Raw genomic sequence first — 17,618 nt, forward strand, 5'->3', positions numbered from 1 at the left:
CGCCGAATAGAACCGCGCTGTGCTTCTCGTCCGGTGTGTGTACACTCATACAGAATGTGTTCGAATTTTAAAGACGTGGCGCTGCGCTTCTCGTCCGGTGTGCGACCACCTCTAAGGTGCTGTTTTCTTTGAAGCCGAAGAACTCTGTTGTTAATACTGGCGAGCTCAGCTTACTTTTTTCGGGTGTGGACAGAGTGTTTCACTCTAGCTGCGCGGGCGCGGACGAGCGCTGCGTCTAGAAAACGCCAATATCGCCAATGCCGGTATATTGTATTGCTCTAAATTAACATGATGTCGATATTTCATGCTTTGAATATCACGATTATCGTCAATACCGGTATATTGCGACACCCCTAATATATATATATATATATATATATATATATATATATACTAACTTTTATAGTGTTAGTTATATTTCAAGATGAAATATAATCTATTCCTATTACGAGATGAGTGTTTTACTAGACTAAAGCAATTCTTTAAACAAGTTTACAAAAAAACTCTTCAAAATTTATCAAATGTGATCCTTCAGGCTTTTGAGCAATGTGTATCTGTCCATCTCTCAATCATCATTGTATTGCATTGCATTATATGTTTTAAACCTACAGAGCTTTAATCATAAAACCTAAGCATTTAAAAACCATCTGACTACTGATATTTATATGCATTTTATAAGGATCTGCTATACCGTTATAAAGATCTCACTGATTTACATCACAAGATATCAGGATTTCATCATACTTTTTGACCCTATGAATATCAGCAACTGCACCAAATAATAAACATATATTACAATGCATATTTTTGCTCAGTTTTGGTCTCTGAATAAAAGTGAGGTGTTTTTTTCCCCTCTAGTTTGAGCTTCATTACTCTCACTATATCATACTAGACGAGCCATGAAAGCCTGATGTATCAGATATAATATAAAACATTAAACATAGAGCCTTTCGAAAAAATCTGAAAAAGTCATATATAACTTCAAAAGAGTACATAAACCTCCATACAAGACGCTATTTGTCTTTCCCCGTGCCTATCAGGGGTGGAGGCCATTCTAGTAATAGAGTTTCCTATCTATATTTACATTCCCTCAGATTATAAGAACATAAAGTCCTGAGGAGAACGCTCACACCAAGACAAACACTGCCATTGTGTTTGAAGTAACGACAGGCTATGTGCATTTGATGACCTCACACTTGGATTTCCTTTCTGAGAATTGCTTTCAAAACGCTTCTCTCTGTGTTTTTATGTCCCAGAATGTCCAGACTGTGTTCAGTAAACACAGTGTGGACATTATAGCATGTATAACAGATAAAAGCATCCACTCTTTTTTCCATTTTAGTGGTTTATGCTGTCTGTCTGTCTGTGTGTGTTTTTACAGGCGGGGCTGGTTTCCATCATCTTACTGTCGTGCATTCACAGAGCCAGCAGTAAATAACAGGTAATCAGAAACCACACACACACACACACACTAACACGGTTCTTTGTTGTCCTGATTAGCTCTGATACCGATCGCTGCGCCTCGGAAGAGAAGGAAACACAAGCTTCACAGCAGTCAAGCCCTATTTTAAGACGTTTACAGCCATTATCTCAAAAAACACATCCTCAGATTTTAGATTCTTTCTGTATTGCGTGGATCAACAAAAGGCGGGAAAGAAGCTTGACAAAAAAACAAACAAAAAAAAAGCCGTGTGTGTTTTCAAACAGGTTTCCTGAACACTCCCCATATCCATTTAGGGCTCGAATTTTGGCGCGGGTATTGCACATCATTTTAAATGTTCTCGCAGGTCTCTCACTTTTAATGCGAGGAAATTCCCGCAAACATTCATTCACTTTAGCATGTAGGTTGTATGAGTCAATGAATCTACACAGATTATAAAATCATTTTCTGCGAGACGCAATTTCTCTCTCTCTCTCTCTCTCTCTCTCTCTCTCTCTCTCTCTCTCTCTCTCTCTCTCTCTCTCTCTCTCTCTCTCTCTCTGTCTAAATGGGTTGCACAAGGCAAGCGCCGCAGTGTTGCATCGTCACTAAAGTTTATAATTTGCCCGTCTTTTTAAGTCTTAGCTATTTAAACATTCAAGCGATATTATTATATATATTTTTTTTTACTATTCAGGTCTTGCGCGCTCTCTGAAAGATGGTTTTCTCTTCGCACATAAATAAGGCCGCGTCACAAACAGCTCGCAGTGAGTTATTTTTAGTGGATTTTAGCGATTTCATTTGTATTAAATTATGTCAAAATTCCGGTCTTGGCGAGTATCCTCGTAAACACAGTCGGTTATGTCTTAAATAAACATAAAACGCATAATGAAAATAGTATAATGGATCCACGCACTAGCTCTTAAAGTGACAACATGTGTCTGTCAGTAATGTTGATAAAACAACAAAAGATAGCTTTAATTGTAAGAAATGAGGATTAATAGCCTATGTATTTAATTTAGTCAGGACTAAAATACCTATTTTAGTCTTTTAGTTTAACTAAACTAAACCGTGTTAGTTTACATTTGATTACTTTACTCAGTAATGCTAGTGTTAGACCTAAAAACTTTTCTTTATTTCTCTTTATTTGTACTATTGTATTTATTTGTGCTCCTTTTTTCAATTTAATTCAGATATTAAAATCAAGCTTCCCTGTGTTGTGTAAACTCTTAACAACGAAATTACCCCATTGTAAAAACACAATGAGTGAGCAAACATTTAGGTGAGATAAATGTAATAAAAAAATAAATACCCCCCATAAGAATCACCTAAGGCGGGAATTCCCCCCCATTTTCCAAAGCGAAATTCAGGCCCTGTCCACTTGAACAGTCAATGCAGTATTGCTGTGTCTGGCTCAAATAAACAGAGCAATGTTTTAATAACATAAATAGCATTGGTATACTCCACCCAAAAAAATTCAATTCTGTCATTTACTCACCCTGATGTTGTTCCAAAAACAAAGGAATATATTCTGAAGGAATCGGTTCCCATTGACTTCCATCGAATGGCCCAAAAAATATAATGGAAGTCAATGGGAACCGAAAAAGTTTGTTTACCAATATTGTTCAAAATATCGTCTTTTCTGTTTGACAGTTCCTACAGGTTTGGAACAACATGCGGGAGAGTAAATGATGACAGGTTTTTGGTTCAATTATTTGATTAGCTGCAGATTTTCCACACTCTCTGACTGTCATGCTGTCAGCAGAGAGTGAACCACTAGAAATAGGCTTACCCGGACTGACCCAGGCGTGCTTTATAAGACTTCTAATCCCCTGTGCTCTTTCCCACTGACGTTATTCACAGTGTACTGTGTGTGTGTAAGGTAAGATCATGCATCTACCTCAGCTGATGTTTGCTTGAAGAACACAAGACTTGATGCTTTCTGATGTCAAATGAAATCTGAAATCCTTTCCCCTTGGACCCTGAGGGGTCCCTGTAATGCCTGATCAAAAAGCCTTTTGTGTTGCTGATTATGAATGGTAGCATGTTGGAAATACACTGCAAACGCTCACGACGTAACCAAGTACAGAAACGCGCTGCAGATACTCACAACGCAACCAAATAAACACACATGACAAATATTCACAACACAACCAAACAAATACACATGACAAATATTCACAACACAACCAAACAAACACACTTCAAATACTCACAATGCAACCAAAACCAGAAACACACTGCAAATATTCACAATGCAACCAAAACCAGAAACGCACTGCAAATACTCACAATGCAACCAAAACCAGAAACACACTGCAAATATTCACAATGCAACCAAAACCAGAAACGCACTGCAAATATTCACAATGCAACCAAAACCAGAAACACACTGCAAATATTCACAATGCAACCAAAACCAGAAACGCACTGCAAATATTCACAATGCAACCAAAACCAGAAACGCACTGCAAATATTCACAACGCAACCAAACAAACACACTTCAAATACTCACAATGCAACCAAAACCAGAAACACACTGCAAATATTCACAACGCAACCAAATAAAGAAACGCACTGCAAATACTCACAATGCAACCAAATACAGAAAACGTGCTGCAAATACTCACTACGCAACCAAAACCAGAAACACACTTCAAATACTCACAATGCAACCAAAACCAGAAACACACTGCAAATATTCACAACGCAACCAAACAAACACACTTCAAATACTCACAATGCAACCAAAACCAGAAACACACTGCAAATATTCACAACGCAACCAAATAAAGAAACGCACTGCAAATACTCACAATGCAACCAAATACAGAAAACGTGCTGCAAATACTCACTACGCAACCAAAACCAGAAACACACTTCAAATATTCACAACGCAGCCAAACACAGAAACACACTGCAAATACTCACAATGCAACCAAATACAGAAAACGTGCTGCAAATACTCACTACGCAACCAAAACCAGAAACACATTGCAAATATTCACAATGTAACCAAATACAAAAACATGCTGCAAATATTTAAAATGCAACCAAACGCGCTGCAAATTTTAACATCCTGATTGTATGTGAGTATTTGCAGTGTGTTTCTGTATTTGGTTGCATTGTGAGTATATTTGCTGTACGTTGTCAAACTGATGTTTTCTTAATTTGTTGGTGTTTTTTTTGTTTTTGTTTTTTGATTTGCATGTTTTCTTCAGTCGCAGCGCATTGAGCTCTCTTGGCCACCGTTGATTCCCTTTATACCACCCAAAGCTTATAACATTGAACTGTGTATTCACTATACATTATTTGTTAAGAGTAATAAATGCAGAAGGATAAAGGATAAGGATCAAGTGTTCTGATGGTGACTTGATTGTTTGTTGCAGTATTGCTGGAAACCCTCCGATGCGCAGTAAGAGCGTGGCCAACCTCATGCAGCAGGACCCAGAGGACTACGCGATGGTTCTGCCTCCAGCGGACTACAGCGATCCGCCCGTCAGGAGAAACTCCACCAAGAGTCTGATGCAGACATACACCCCACACACTGAAAACTCGGTCAGTCTTCTTCATCTTCCTCCTCATCTCTCCCCCCTATACACACACTGAATGATCACTTTATAGTTCAGATTATGGTTGATCTTTGTTTGACTTCTGGTTGTCGTCCCGCCGGCGATTAAAATAGGCCAAAAGATCACATTTACTTACATTGAACTGTGGTGAGAGGGTGTAAATAACCTCCCAGGACACATAGCATCATGGCTGTGAGTTTCCATTGGCAAGCATCAAAAAGTACAAGTCTATGTAAGCTCTAAATGCTGTTATTAATAGGGTAGGCTGTGTTCATTTGATTTAGCTCAGAACAATTGAGGCTCATGTGAAGTCCTCTCAGGTATAGGTGTGGGTATAAATGTGTCACAGGCCGTGCCTTGTATACAGTCATGGTCCTTGTGTCTGAGTGGATCAGAGGATCAGGATCACTTTAAAGAGGATTGCCGGTGGAGCAAAGCTAAATCCAAACTGCTCACATAGACGAGTGACACCTGAGTGGCAAAGAAATCTACCCATTCAAACCCACCAATCCCACTGTTTATTTTGACCTCATGAGACCGAGTCGTTGTTCGGCAGATGTAGCTGACAGATCATATTACAAATTGTAATGGGAGTGGGAGATAGGGCAGTATGACTAATGCAAGTTTTGCTGGAAATTCAACTCCCAAATGCATTTATTACATAAGCATGTACTAATAACATCTACGTGGTTATGTTATGTAATATCTACATAAATAATTAAGTAACTTAATAAATAAATAAGTAATAAATAAGTAACTACTACATAAATAAGTAACTTAAAAGCTGCAAACCCAAATATAAGATTATTCATAACAAAATAAATGATATGTCTGACATATGAGCAAAAACCAGCTTCACATTATGAAGCACTTGTTTAAAACCAAGATCTAAAACTGCATGATAAAAAGATTGGACGCATTTTGAATCTGTTGTAAAATGGCTGATGTAAACACACACGCCTACAAACCTGTGACATGTGACCACACATCAGTTGAACTCTATTAATGCACCATATTGCTTGACTATGTTTACACCGGACAACATGACCTGAGAAGCAATACCTGATATATATATATATATATATATACAGTACCAGTCAAAAGTTTGGAAACACTACTATTTTTAATGCTTTTGCAAGAAGTCTCTTATGCTCATCAAGCCTGCAGTTAAAAAAAAAAAACACAGTAATATTATGAAATATTATTACAATTTAAAATAATGGTTCTCTTTTTTTAATATATTTTAAAATGTAATTTATTTTTGTGATGCAAAGCTGAATTTTCATCAGCAAGTACTCCAGTCTTTGGTGTCTTATGATCCTTCAGAAATCATTCTAATATGATGATTTGATACTCAGTTATTATCAATGATGGAAACAGTTGTGCTGTTTAATATATTTTTTTGGAATACTTTTTTCAGGATTCATTGATGAGTAAAACGTTAACAGCATTTATTCATAAAAACAGCATTTATTCAAAATAAAAACATTTCTAACAATATAAATCGTTACCATCACCTTTTATCAATTTAACGCATCCTTTTTGAATTAAAGTACTAATTTCTTAAAAAAAAATAAAATTATTGTTCCCAAACTTTTGAACGGTAGTGTATATTGTTACAAAAGATTTCTATTCTAAATAAATACAGTTCTTTTTAACTTTTTATTCATCAAATAATCCTGAAAAAAGTATCTCAGGTTATAAAAAAATATTAAGCAGCACAACTGTTTCCAACATTGATCATAAATCAGCATATTAGAATGATTTCTGAAGGATCATAAGACACCAAAGACTGGAGTACTTGCTGATGAAAATTCAGCTTTGGATCACAAAAATAAATTACATTTTAAAGTATATTAAAAAAGAGAACCATTATTTTAAATTGTAATAATATTTCATAATATTACAGTTTTTTTTTTTTTTTTTTTTTTTTTTTTAACTGCAGGCTTGATGAGCATAAGAGACTTCTTTCAAAAACATTAAAAATAGTAATGTTTCCAAACTTTTGACTGGTACTGTATATATAAATATATGAAGAGTTCAGATGCAAAAGCCTCTAAGTGCCATCTGAAAATTTCTTCTTGAATGATCATTTTTATCAAGCTTGTATATTTAAGTTCAGTAATTTCGCTTAAATTGCAATGAAAATGACCTATTAATTGTCATTTAAGTGAAATTACTGAACTTAAATATACGAGTTTGATAAAAATGATCATTCAAGAAGAAAATTTCAGATGGCACTTAGAGGCTTTTGCATCTGAACTCTCCATATATATGTGTATGTATATATATATATATATATATATATATATATATATATATATATATATATATATATATGTATATGTATGTGTGTGTGTATATGTATATGTATGTGTATGTAACAGATGTGCGTGTTTATTTTAGCACGTCCATCAGTGAAAAACACACTACAACCTGTAAAACATTGAAATAAATATCAGTAAATAAGGGTAACCTAAATAATATTAGTTAAATATTATTTGCATCATAGTCTACCGCTCTGCGCTTAAAAATGGAGTGTGCATTCAAGCGATTTAATAGCATATTGATATGGGCTCCCTGATGCCCTCAAATTAATAATATAATTACCCAACTATATAATTGTAAGAGAACGCAAAAGGATTGAAATCTAGTGTAATTTCCTTTCCGAACATGGTATTCGGCTTGGGGTATATCCCTAATGCTGATCTTTTTTTTTCTTTTACAAAGTACTACTGCTGCCCCGATGGAAATTTTATAACTATTCCATAAAAGTAATGTCTGGACTTTCCCTGGAAAGGAAATATCGAGAGCGGACCTCTTGGAACATTAATTTGACTACAGTATTATGCCATGGTCTGACTGAAAACTCGATTCAGACTGGCTGGAAGCCAAAGCATTAAATCACAGGTAGTTCCAGTTCAGAAGCACAGAAACTTGTTATTAAACGTTTTGAATGCACTCTGCTTTTTTTGTCGAATGGTTATATGCCTCCGGGAGCTGCATGGAGTTATGATCATATGCGTATGCAGAATTATTGGATCTGACTTGAGCCTCGGGTGCGTTGAAATACTTGTTCAGCTAGGATGTGATGCGTTCTAATCAAAACTATGAGATTAGCGAAGAAGTAAGAATTACTGTACCAATATTTTTCCCACTAAAACGTTATTCTATTTCTAAGTTATGAATAATTATGATACATTTTTTTTTTAAATAATTGTTAAATGAGTATATGCTTTGATTTAGTTTCCATAGTGAACAAGTGAATAGTGATATATTTACCATAGTGAATATTTACCTATAGCAGCTAATAATCTCGCACATTCACAGAAAATAGCTTAGAAAAATAAGGTTGATATAGAACATACTTTTCAAACGGTCACAATTGTAATTACGTGTGATGTGGGTGATAGTCGGGGGGGGGGAAGGCAGCTTTAGATCTGAAAATTGCAAGTTTCTCTACTGTATAGTAGGCGAAAAACAGCATGTGAAAATACTATATGAGAATTCACGGTATTCATAAAACTAGGTGAAAAGTACCCGGGTGAACCTGGCAAGATTCTGAAGTGCGCGTCCGAATGAACAATATTCTGACGAATGTAGTAAATACTTTTCTAACATGCACAAAGTAATTACTTCTCACTGAATCTGAAATCGCATCTTTTGAGTATGCAGCTAGCGTATGACGTTTCTAACATGACAAGATATCCTAAAACACGGTAGCCCATTTTATTTGCATGCATGCAAACGCACGAGGCAGAACTGTGGGCAGGGACACGTTCCCACCAATGGATGTAAATGATGCTGTTTTGTTTATTCCCAGAAGTTATTGCGCCCACATCGATTTTCACACGAGCAGCGCGTTACGTAAAGCCAGCAACGCAACACCAGCACTGCGTCTTGTCACGGTCCATATCTGTTGTATTATGCTAATGTTAGTGGTAGGGCTAGTCTAATGAGACGCGTGAACTCTTTCCAGGGCTGTTCATTTAATGAGGTCTAATGCCTCTGCAAAAGTGTTATTTGCTTGGAGGAAGCCCTGATTTGTGATATTTGTGGGGTGCGGGTGTCAATGGCCAGGCTGTGAAAGTGGATACTGCTCTCTCTGGACGCGGTGAAATATTAATCGCTCACCAAATCCTCGGCCAAGCCAGCCTCGGCCTCCCGTCACACACATACACACACTTACATCCGGGCCACGGCTCAACCTTTCCGATGGAATTCCACACGGACTTCAACTTGAAACCTGCTCCTCGCAGGTCCACGCATTAATTTGCCCCGTCGGCACCACGACTGTGGCTCACCTCCTGATACTGCGCACACAATAGAGCCAGACCTGTAGGTGTGAAGCCCTGTTGTTCGGCACCTGTCCTCCCTGCCGAGGCTTGGCGAGGGACTCGTGCCATGCAGTTACTCAAGCCAAGCTCGTCTATCCAGCCTGGAAAGCCGGGGTTAACACGGACACTTCTTCGTAAAAGCTTCCCTGTATTAGTGGCTGTTAAGCAGGAAAGGAGATCTTCCTGTTCAAGCGAAGCAGAGGCTGTATTTTTCCACACACACACACACACACAGTGTTTTATTTACAGGTGAAGAAGGCATTGTGAAAAAATGCTCCCTACTTGGCTTTCTGAGTGTGTGTGAAATAAAAAGAAAACCGCAGAGACTGATGCAAGACTGACAATAGATGTGAATTTCACTGTTTTTCAATGACACTGTAGCCATGAAAGAGACCACGCCTGAACGCACGACTGCAGTCTTACCGGATGGTACAAGAACACAAAGTAGTGTCTAACCAGATTAAGACGATTTATATGTCCATGTTGATGATATAGACAAGATCTTGCTGAATATGCACAGCTGGACGACAGCAGTGGATCGATATGATGCCAGATGCCCACTAAGTGAATGAAGAGGCATCTGTTGCCTGTGTTCGGTTAGTGAGGTGCACAACTGCCCTCTGGTGGAGACCGGCTCTGCGCAGATCACACACACACACACACACACTATTACTCAAGTACTGCTGTTACTCATACTCAAGGCTATGCATTTCAGCAAATCACTTAAATTCAACATGAATGATGCCTCAAATTGTGTCAGAGTTGATCAGATTCAGGGTTTTGAGCAAAAAAAATCCCACAGATTTACAACAAAGGAGAGACTGAAGTAGAGCTGCACGTTTTCTGGAGATTTTTCTGATAAAAACGGTTAATATTATTATTATTATTACTAACTAAAAAAATCTTAAACAAAACAGGGAACACTACTATTGTAATATTTCTCTGTAAAATAAAAAGAGTATTTTATAAAATACAGGTTTATTTCACAGTATGACTAAAATTACAATACTAATATTTATGGCTGTTTTAATTATTTCATTTCCAATCAGAAAATCTGATTTCATTTTTTCTAAAGCTCCAGATTTGCTGTCCTTGTTTGTAGAGCTGCACTATTTTGCCCCCCAAAAAAAGCAAATATTTATTATATATGACAATAGTAATAACAATTATTAATATTAAGTAAAACTATTTAACAAAACAAGGAATATTACTATTATGATATATAAGTGTAACATAAAAAAATAGTATTGAAGAAAACTTTTTTTTTTATATATTACAGTATAAATGTAAAATTACAATCCTGATCATTTTGGCTGCCATAATTCATTTTCAAATATTAAACCATCAGTTAATTTTGATTAAAACACTGCATGGAGCCCTTAAAGCTTCTCATTGCAAGTAATGTGAAGATGGTCGGCGCATGTTGCGTCCCAATTGCACATTAAAAGCGACTCAGTGCCGAGATGAGTTTGTGTGTAGCAGCACTTTCTGTGTATCAAGCCCGATCACGAGCTGCTCGTGTGTCAAAGAACACTCTGAAACACACGGAGCATATATTTTTCAATTAAATCCCAGCCTTTGATTTTTGTCACGATTTTATTCCGCTCTATCACGCAGCCCGACACTGAAGTCGTCTCGGCAGGCCAGAAGATCACAGAGATTAGTGGATGGACTCTTGACATCAGTCAGTAAACTAAAACATTGTGTTGTGGTTCTAGGTGGTTATGTCTGCTTTTAAATTTGCATCTTGTGATATTTTGAGTATTGCTTTGTTTATTGATTCCGTCTCTTATGCATGCGTTTTGCATATGCATGTGACAGCGGCTGAGGCATAAACGTGCACGCAAAGTCCTAGACAGCATTTACAGCCAATGAAAGACTCGCTCTCAGCTGACACTTTCAGTTTTCTGCACTCTTACCTGATGACGGTAATCAGATCGCGTGCGCTTCTTTCATACCCGTCACAACAGTCACACAGCTTTAACGTACTCGTGTTTCCAGCAGGGCTAGATTCCAGACATTCAGTGAGCTCAACTATTCCTGTTAGACATCAAACCTGAATGTAGGAATGTCTGACCTTCCACACTATTTAGACCAGCTCTGATGTTTCTTTTATTGACGTTTAGGGCCGATTGATAGCGCACCACCATACTACTCAGAATATGTCTGCGTTATATTAGTGTAAACTGCACATTATGAAAAATTTCAGTATGCATGGAATACATAAATTATCTACTACATTTGCCAAAATGTACATCCAAAGCACACTGTATCCCACAATGCAGTGCACTCAACTTGACCCTCCATTTCCAGTGTGTGATTTAAAGGAACCAGAAGCAATGGATCATGTTTCATGCTGATTAGACATCCAAATGTTAAGAAATGCATGCACAAAATTGGATTAAATAGACAAATGTTTGTGACCCTGGACCACAAAACCAGTCACATGGGAATTTTTTTTGAAATTGAGATTTATATACCACATGAAAGCTGAATAAATAAGCTTTCCATTGATGTGTGGTTTAGGATAGGACAATATTAGGCCGAGATACAACTATAGACTGAAGATCTGGAATCTGAAGGAGCAAAAAAAATTGAAACATTGAGAAAATCTCCTTTAAAGTTGTTCATTTATGTTGGCGATTGTGCTGCATTCACTCACACAAATACATGTTTTACATATTTATGGTAGGAAATTTACAAAATGTCTTCATGGAACATGATCTTTACTTAATATCCTAATGATTTTTGGCATAAAAGAAAAATTGATAATTTTGACCCATACAATGTATTGTTGGCTATTGCCACAAATATACCCGTGCGTCACAAATATGTTTTTTTTTTTTTTTTTTTTTTACTATTCCACTTGCTGAATTAAACATGGAACAAAATGAGGTCAAGTAACAACAAAGAAGCACATGACTATTCAAAACTTTTCTTGTTGCATACTCATTCATTCACATACTTGTTTTTGAGTATAGAGTATAAACTGTACAGTACTGCTAGAATGAGTGTCTTTCTCAGACTGCTGTTTTATTCACAGCTCTTAAATGTTATTCGCCCAGTGAGATGAACACGTTCTGCTAATCACTGAGCTCATAGATCGAGGTCTACTCTGTAGATGTGTGACGTGTTCTGCTCTTTGTGTCCTGTAGGTCCCTCTGTCAAACGGGCTGCCGAAGCATCCTATTTTTGGGTGAGTATTAATGGATCATGTTTGTTGTCTGTCATCGATGCCTTGTGATGTGACTCAACTGGCGAATTGATATGCAATTAAAAGATTTTTTGACAGTGATTTATTCACTTCCAATCAGTCGAGAGCAGCCACACAGGCTTAGGACTTTCATCTCTTGCTGAATAATGGGGGAAAAAATGAATTATCTTGACACACTAAAATATCGTAGTTTTGGGGCTAAGTAACCACCCCATAAACTGCATAGCAACACACTTTTAACTATTCAGAACCAGACTAGACTGTTGAGGAAAAAAAAATTAAAAGATGGATGACATGTCTCCAAATGAACCCAAAATATCCCAGAAATGGCCTTTGACATTGTGCGCCGATGACGTCATCTGGAGTCTGCATACATGGCTCCACACTGAGACCTTTTTTTTTTTTTTTTATGCCGATGTGACAAAATGTTGTTAGTGGTTGCACTGGTGCCACCACCACGTTGCCCAACCAGAGGTGGACAGTAACAAAGTACATTTACTTGAGTACTGTACTTAAGTACACTTTTTGAGTATCTGTACTTTACTTGAGCATTATTATTTCTGGAAACTTTTTACTTTAAAGGGATACTCCACTTTTTTTGGAAATAGGCTCATTTTACAACTCCCCCAGAGTTAAACAGTTGAGTTTTACCGTTTTCGAATCCATTCAGCCGATCTCCGGGTCTGGCGGTACCACTTTTAGCATAGCTTAGCATAATGAATTGAACCGGACAAGACCATTAGCATCTCTCTCAAAAAAAAATAACAAAGAGTTTCGATATTTTTCCTATTTAAAACTTGACTCTTCTGTAGTTACATCGTGTACTAAGACCGACGGAAAATGAAAAGTTGCGATTTTCTAGGCTGATATGGCTAAGAACTATACTCTCATTCATGCATAATAATCAAGAAACTTTGCTGCCGTACCATGGGTGAAGCAGGCGTAATGATATGACGCAGCGCATGCCGCCTGATAATAGGCTACTGAGCTGGGGACTATTATCAGGTGCTGCGTCATATCATTACGGAAAAATATCGAAACTCTGTAAATTTTTTTGAGAGAGATGCTAATGGTCTTGTCCGGTTCAATTCATTATGCTAAGCTATGCTAAAAGTGGTACCGCCAGACCCGGAGATCGGCTGAATGGATTCGAAAACGGTAAAACTCAACTGTTTAACTCTGGGGGAGTTGTAAAATTAGCCTATTTCCAAAAAAAAGTGGAGTATCCCTTTAACGTTACTCCACTACATTTCTGTCAAGGTCCTCGAGTAGAAAGTAGTAACGTCAGTCAGGGGATGATTTTGGTTGCATTTTGGTTGGAAATTAAAGTCAGGTTGACATCAGAACACGATTGATGTTGGTTTCTGGCGTCAACACGATTTTCATTTTCAACCACAATACAACGTCTGTCCAACGTTGGAGATTAACGTCAATCTGACGTTGGATTCTGACATCAACCTGATTTTCATTTTCAACGTTGGGTTTGGTCTTCTAAATGCGAATTTTGTCATTGTTTTGGAGCACACTAGCTTATAGATAACAGTAAGGCTAACATATTCATACTAAAAGCCAAAAAACATTAAATAGGGCACTATTTGAGGGAACAGCCATTTTGGGTGTCCGAAACCATTGTGGACGTTATTGAGTGACTTATTCAATCTCACATTCAATCCCACTACTGGAACTGTGGTCTAGAAATACATGTGATATTGATATGAGGGTAGGAAGGCAGACATAGATTCAACAGCATAAGGTACTGTAAGTATTACATACAACAATGCAACAATAATAAAACAATGCATTGACATTTACTTTTGATACTTAAGTACTTTTAAAAACGAGTACTTCTGTACTTTTACTTAAGTAAAAGGTGCTGTATGTAGGATCCAGCGGCCTCTAGCGGTGATGTTTCAGATTGCAACAACAGCGCTCGTGCTCGTGAAAAGCAATAAAGTTACAACTGTAGTCTTTCACATCAGATAACGTTAGCAAATGGTCGGCGTTAGCTGGCGAACTAATGATGTCTAACTTGAGCCAACTAAAGCACAAAATCACAATATATTTTACATGCTTTGAACTTAGTATTGTTAGCTTACCTGTCCAAAAGGATGAAAGCCAACTCAGGGTCTGTTTTTATACCTAAAACAAAGCGGAGGTCTCTCCATAATTCAAACGCTCTGCCAATGTTGATCCGTGTTTTCGTCCTTTTTTTTTTCTTTTTTTTTTGGAGTTTGTGTTGGAGTCTGTGTTGTGCTGGAGGCAGGTCGTTTTTTGGTGTTATCAGACTCCATGTCGTTAGCTGCAGTGCCGTCGCAATAGACTGTATATATAAAACGGAGAGGCTCGGGAGCGCGCATGCACGTCACATCCGGTGGATTTCGCAGAAAATCCGACCCGGAGACTTCACATAAAAATAGGAATACTGGCCTTCAGAGGTAATAGAAAAACGCGAAAAGTGGATCATTGTAATGTGTGATTACAACCCCTTCACAGACGGGCAATAAAAAAAGGATTCATTTTATAAAAAAAGTTACATACAGCACCTTTAAGTAAAAATCAGTCTTTACAACTTTTACTTGTAACGGAGTAATATTTGACCAGTAGTATCTGTACTTTCACTCAAGTAAGGAAGTTGTGTACTTTGTCCACCTCTGTTTGACGTGCATTTTGACGCTGACGTCAGAAACCGTGAGGAACATTGTGCCATGAACGAACAAGGCTTTTGAATCCACAAATCACCAACATTCACCATGGATTTAATGTAGTAACGCTAACTGTAACCATGACATTGCAGAAGAAATAGTCGAATGTTTCTTACATTATTCATCTCAGGCGTTCGTACAACATTTTGAGAGTGAAATTCAAGCGCTTTTCAAGGGCTTTCAAGTGATTCACACTTTTCTGCAGCACTTCAACGCTGTAAATATTATCCAATTTAAATGTTATTTTTAATGTGATGACCAAAAACATGATTCGTTTGTCTTTCAAAGATTGTTCCCATTTGTAAAAGTTTCAAGATGTAGGAAAACCAACACTTGGTGGCAAAAAAAAAAAAAAAAAACACTTAAATAAATGAAATTACAACTATGACCAGTAGGTGGTGGCAGATGCCATTAGCCATTTCCACTCCCTAAAATAGTTTTTTTTTTCACATGTTTTGCTTTTGAATTGGTATTTAGACATTTTCAGATCATCAAGAAATACATTTTTGCCTAAGTTTGGCACTTTTTTTGTACTTTTAAGTATGAAGTAGGAAAAGTCACATAAGTGTCATTAAAAGGTATTATAGGTATTATAAACGTTCTTCAAATCTGCCGTTGCATACGACCAGCCAGAGTAACAGTCTTGTGTGTCTGCAGGGCAGGAAATCCATTCGCTACGGTAAAACTTCGGCCCACGGTCACCAACGACAGATCAGCCCCCGCCATCTGATCGACACCACAGCTGGCCTTCATGCACTGCAGTGAACACACACATTCCCCACAGGGCTTGCTGGAGTCAGACAGAGACCCTCTGCTGAGGATGCTGGGATTCACAGTAACACACTGAAGCACACAGACACTGCATACTGTTGAACCACTATTTATACCTGTCCCCCTTAACCTCCTCTCTCTCTCTCTCTCTGTGTGAGGGAAAGAGAGAGAGAGAGAGAGATAATATATACTAGTTATATATACATCTTGAATGTGTGTGTATATAGAGAAAGAATCAATGTGTATGCATTTAGCTGTAAGGATCACTAAAGGCAGGTAGTCTGTAAATACACGAGAGAATATGAGTGTGCTCTTAACTTTTTCAAATCGTTGTCAAAAGTTGTATTTTATATTGACACTAGATGGGAACCTGCTTTAGCAGCAAGGTGTCCTGATGATAGTGACGTGAACCGAAATGCTGTTGACAAAAATTCTACTTATTTCAGGTGTTGTCTGAACTGGTCATTTTATTCTTTAAAACAGTTGAGCCCAAATTATCCTGGTAACCAGTGGGATGAATGAGCTCGACCTGATGGATTCCTGAGCGTGAAGTGAGTGAAAGCGTTGTGATCCCAGTGAAGGTCGTAGATTGGAAAGGAGAGCCATGTTTATGTAAGCATGTTTACCAGAGTTAGCTGGCTAACTCGCTCAGCTGGCCTTTTAGGAACTGTTAAGTTTGACCCGGAAGACGACAACACCATCCAACACGAGCGTTTTTAGCTGATTTTATCTTTTATCTGATTTCTTTTACTTTGCTTTTATCAGCGTAGTGATCCATGACGATCCATTGTCGGTCAGTGTGGATAGTGATTTATTTATCTTCTGCTTCGGGGAAACTATTCAATTTTGGCTTTGATTGTATCAATGCACTTGTTGGCCTGAGATCTTGTAGATCATTGCTGTATGAAAATAAAAATATTTTCTTTCTAAGTGTGTGTGTGTTAGTGTTAAAATATGAGCGTAATATTGCAACTAAATATTGCAAGCACTCCATCGCGCTATGATTGGATGTGATCGTTATAATGGGATATGATTGGTTCTTGATTTCGTGCGCGTTCTCATTTAATTCGTCATTTAAATAACACCGCTTTGTCACATCGAAATCAAACTGGACCAGTGTGTACAATCTTGATGACTGCTGAAAAAAAAGTTGACAATTAAAAAGAAAAGCTGAACAGTAGTTCACAAAATATCTATAAAAATATCTATATAAATAAAAAAAAAATATATATATAAAAAAAAATTATATATATATATATATATATATAAATAAATCTAAATAAATAAAAAAATATATATAAAAAATATATAAATAAATTAAAAATATCAAAAAAAAATTATATATATATAATTTTTTTTTTTTTTTTTTTTAATTGTTACTGCCTTTAGTTATTATTTTGGAATACATGTAAAAATGTGTAAAAGATTAACTCAAAATTTATACTTGGTTTTAATAAATATGACATTACATAGTTATTAGTGCACAAAAATACAAAATAGAATTGTATTTGGCCTCTCTTTTTATGCAATGTTTATTTGACCACGAGAACTGTGATAATGTGGAACATTTCCATTTACCGAAGACCTGGCAAACTATTTAA

At 37.0% G+C, this 17,618-nt stretch overlaps 1 protein-coding gene across 1 annotated transcript in view; it reads left to right on the forward strand.

Moving 5' to 3' along the window:
• baiap2l1b (BAR/IMD domain containing adaptor protein 2 like 1b) overlaps positions 1-16,947 on the forward strand; it is a 73,716-nt gene extending 56,769 nt beyond the window's left edge. Inside the window, exons 11-14 of the mRNA XM_084421078.1 lie at positions 1,382-1,441; positions 4,811-4,979; positions 12,486-12,526; positions 15,904-16,947. Of these exons, the coding sequence (XP_084277204.1) occupies positions 1,382-1,441; positions 4,811-4,979; positions 12,486-12,526; positions 15,904-15,976 (343 nt within the window). The 3' untranslated portion in view covers positions 15,977-16,947. The remainder of the gene's footprint in view (positions 1-1,381; positions 1,442-4,810; positions 4,980-12,485; positions 12,527-15,903) is intronic.
• The last annotated feature ends 671 nt before the right edge of the window (positions 16,948-17,618 follow it).

This window comes from Rutilus rutilus, assembly GCF_951802725.1.
Source record: "Rutilus rutilus genome assembly, chromosome: 1".
In the NCBI taxonomy this organism is placed as follows: domain Eukaryota; kingdom Metazoa; phylum Chordata; class Actinopteri; order Cypriniformes; family Leuciscidae; genus Rutilus; species Rutilus rutilus.